We start from the raw sequence: 1008 nt of genomic DNA, 5'->3' as shown, positions 1-1008 counted from the left end.
GACCCAAAATTATGCAAATAAACCTAAAAGTAAACCAGTGGTAGTGTTTTACTTTTTGCCCCCTCTTTCCTATAATAAGCTATATATGCACTGTATAAGCTTGTATACGTACAATTCTGAATTGGTCAGAACTTTTTTATTTATGAAGATAATTCAATTCTGTAAAAAGATTAAGGAACGTTGACCAAAACCAAGCCTGAAAAACAAAAATTACACAGAATAAGGGTCAAATTTATTACGTCACATNTACTTCGCACATAATTCAGCCTGTTTCTACTTCAAAAACCACAGTACTTCTTAAATTAATGACAATTGCAGAAATAGAAATAACATGGAACCAAATGTTTTCAAGAATGAATCTTAAAAGACCATATATCCATTAGGTAGTGTGTTAAAGTTACAAGCATTACATAACTCATTAAGGTTTATGATCCCTAAACCCCAGAAACCAAAATCAGTCCACATAGTAAATAGAAATAAATGATTTCTCTGTGTATTCATTCTGTCTTCAATATATCATTCTGCTGATATTTTCACCTCCCTCAAGTCTCAAAATAATATATATTTAGCAAAAATGAGAAATTCACTCATTTCCATTCAAAACTCTCAATATGAAAGGCGACAGAAAACGAAAAAGTTCACATTTTTTACCTGGTTATGTAAAGAAAGTTAGTGAGGTGACACAAACTGACTACGACTATGATCTTCCATCTACCTCTGCAGTATATGAAGACCAAGAATTGAGCTATGTGAATATTGAACTAGACTCTCCAGGTAGTCACAGGGTTTTACGACCAAGGCCTGAAAAAAAAGAAAGCAGTTTTGATCAAAATGAAATCTCAGGCAACAGGATAATCAATGTGGAAAAAATGGTAGAAATGTGGAACATAGCCATTCAGACTCATGCAGACGAAGAGGCCGAGGTGTGTGCAGTACCACAATTTAAGATCAACACAGAAGAAAAATGGGGAATTGGATGGAAATATTCACTGAAATGCCTCAATTGTG

The 1008-nt window shown here is 33.8% G+C and overlaps 1 protein-coding gene across 1 annotated transcript; it reads left to right on the top strand.

The window, feature by feature from the left end:
* Positions 1–611: 611 nt before the first annotated feature.
* LOTGIDRAFT_176684 (hypothetical protein) lies at positions 612–923 on the top strand (the record flags this gene model as incomplete). The annotated part of the gene is made up of 1 exon (XM_009055864.1): positions 612–923. A coding segment is annotated over one exon (312 nt), but the record flags the coding sequence as incomplete, so codon positions are not given.
* Positions 924–1008: the final 85 nt, after the last annotated feature.

This window comes from Lottia gigantea, assembly GCF_000327385.1.
Source record: "Lottia gigantea unplaced genomic scaffold LOTGIsca_2578, whole genome shotgun sequence".
In the NCBI taxonomy this organism is placed as follows: Eukaryota; Metazoa; Mollusca; class Gastropoda; family Lottiidae; genus Lottia; species Lottia gigantea.
The sequence above is the reverse complement of the archived record's forward strand: the minus strand, read 5'-3'. Positions and strand labels throughout refer to the sequence as shown.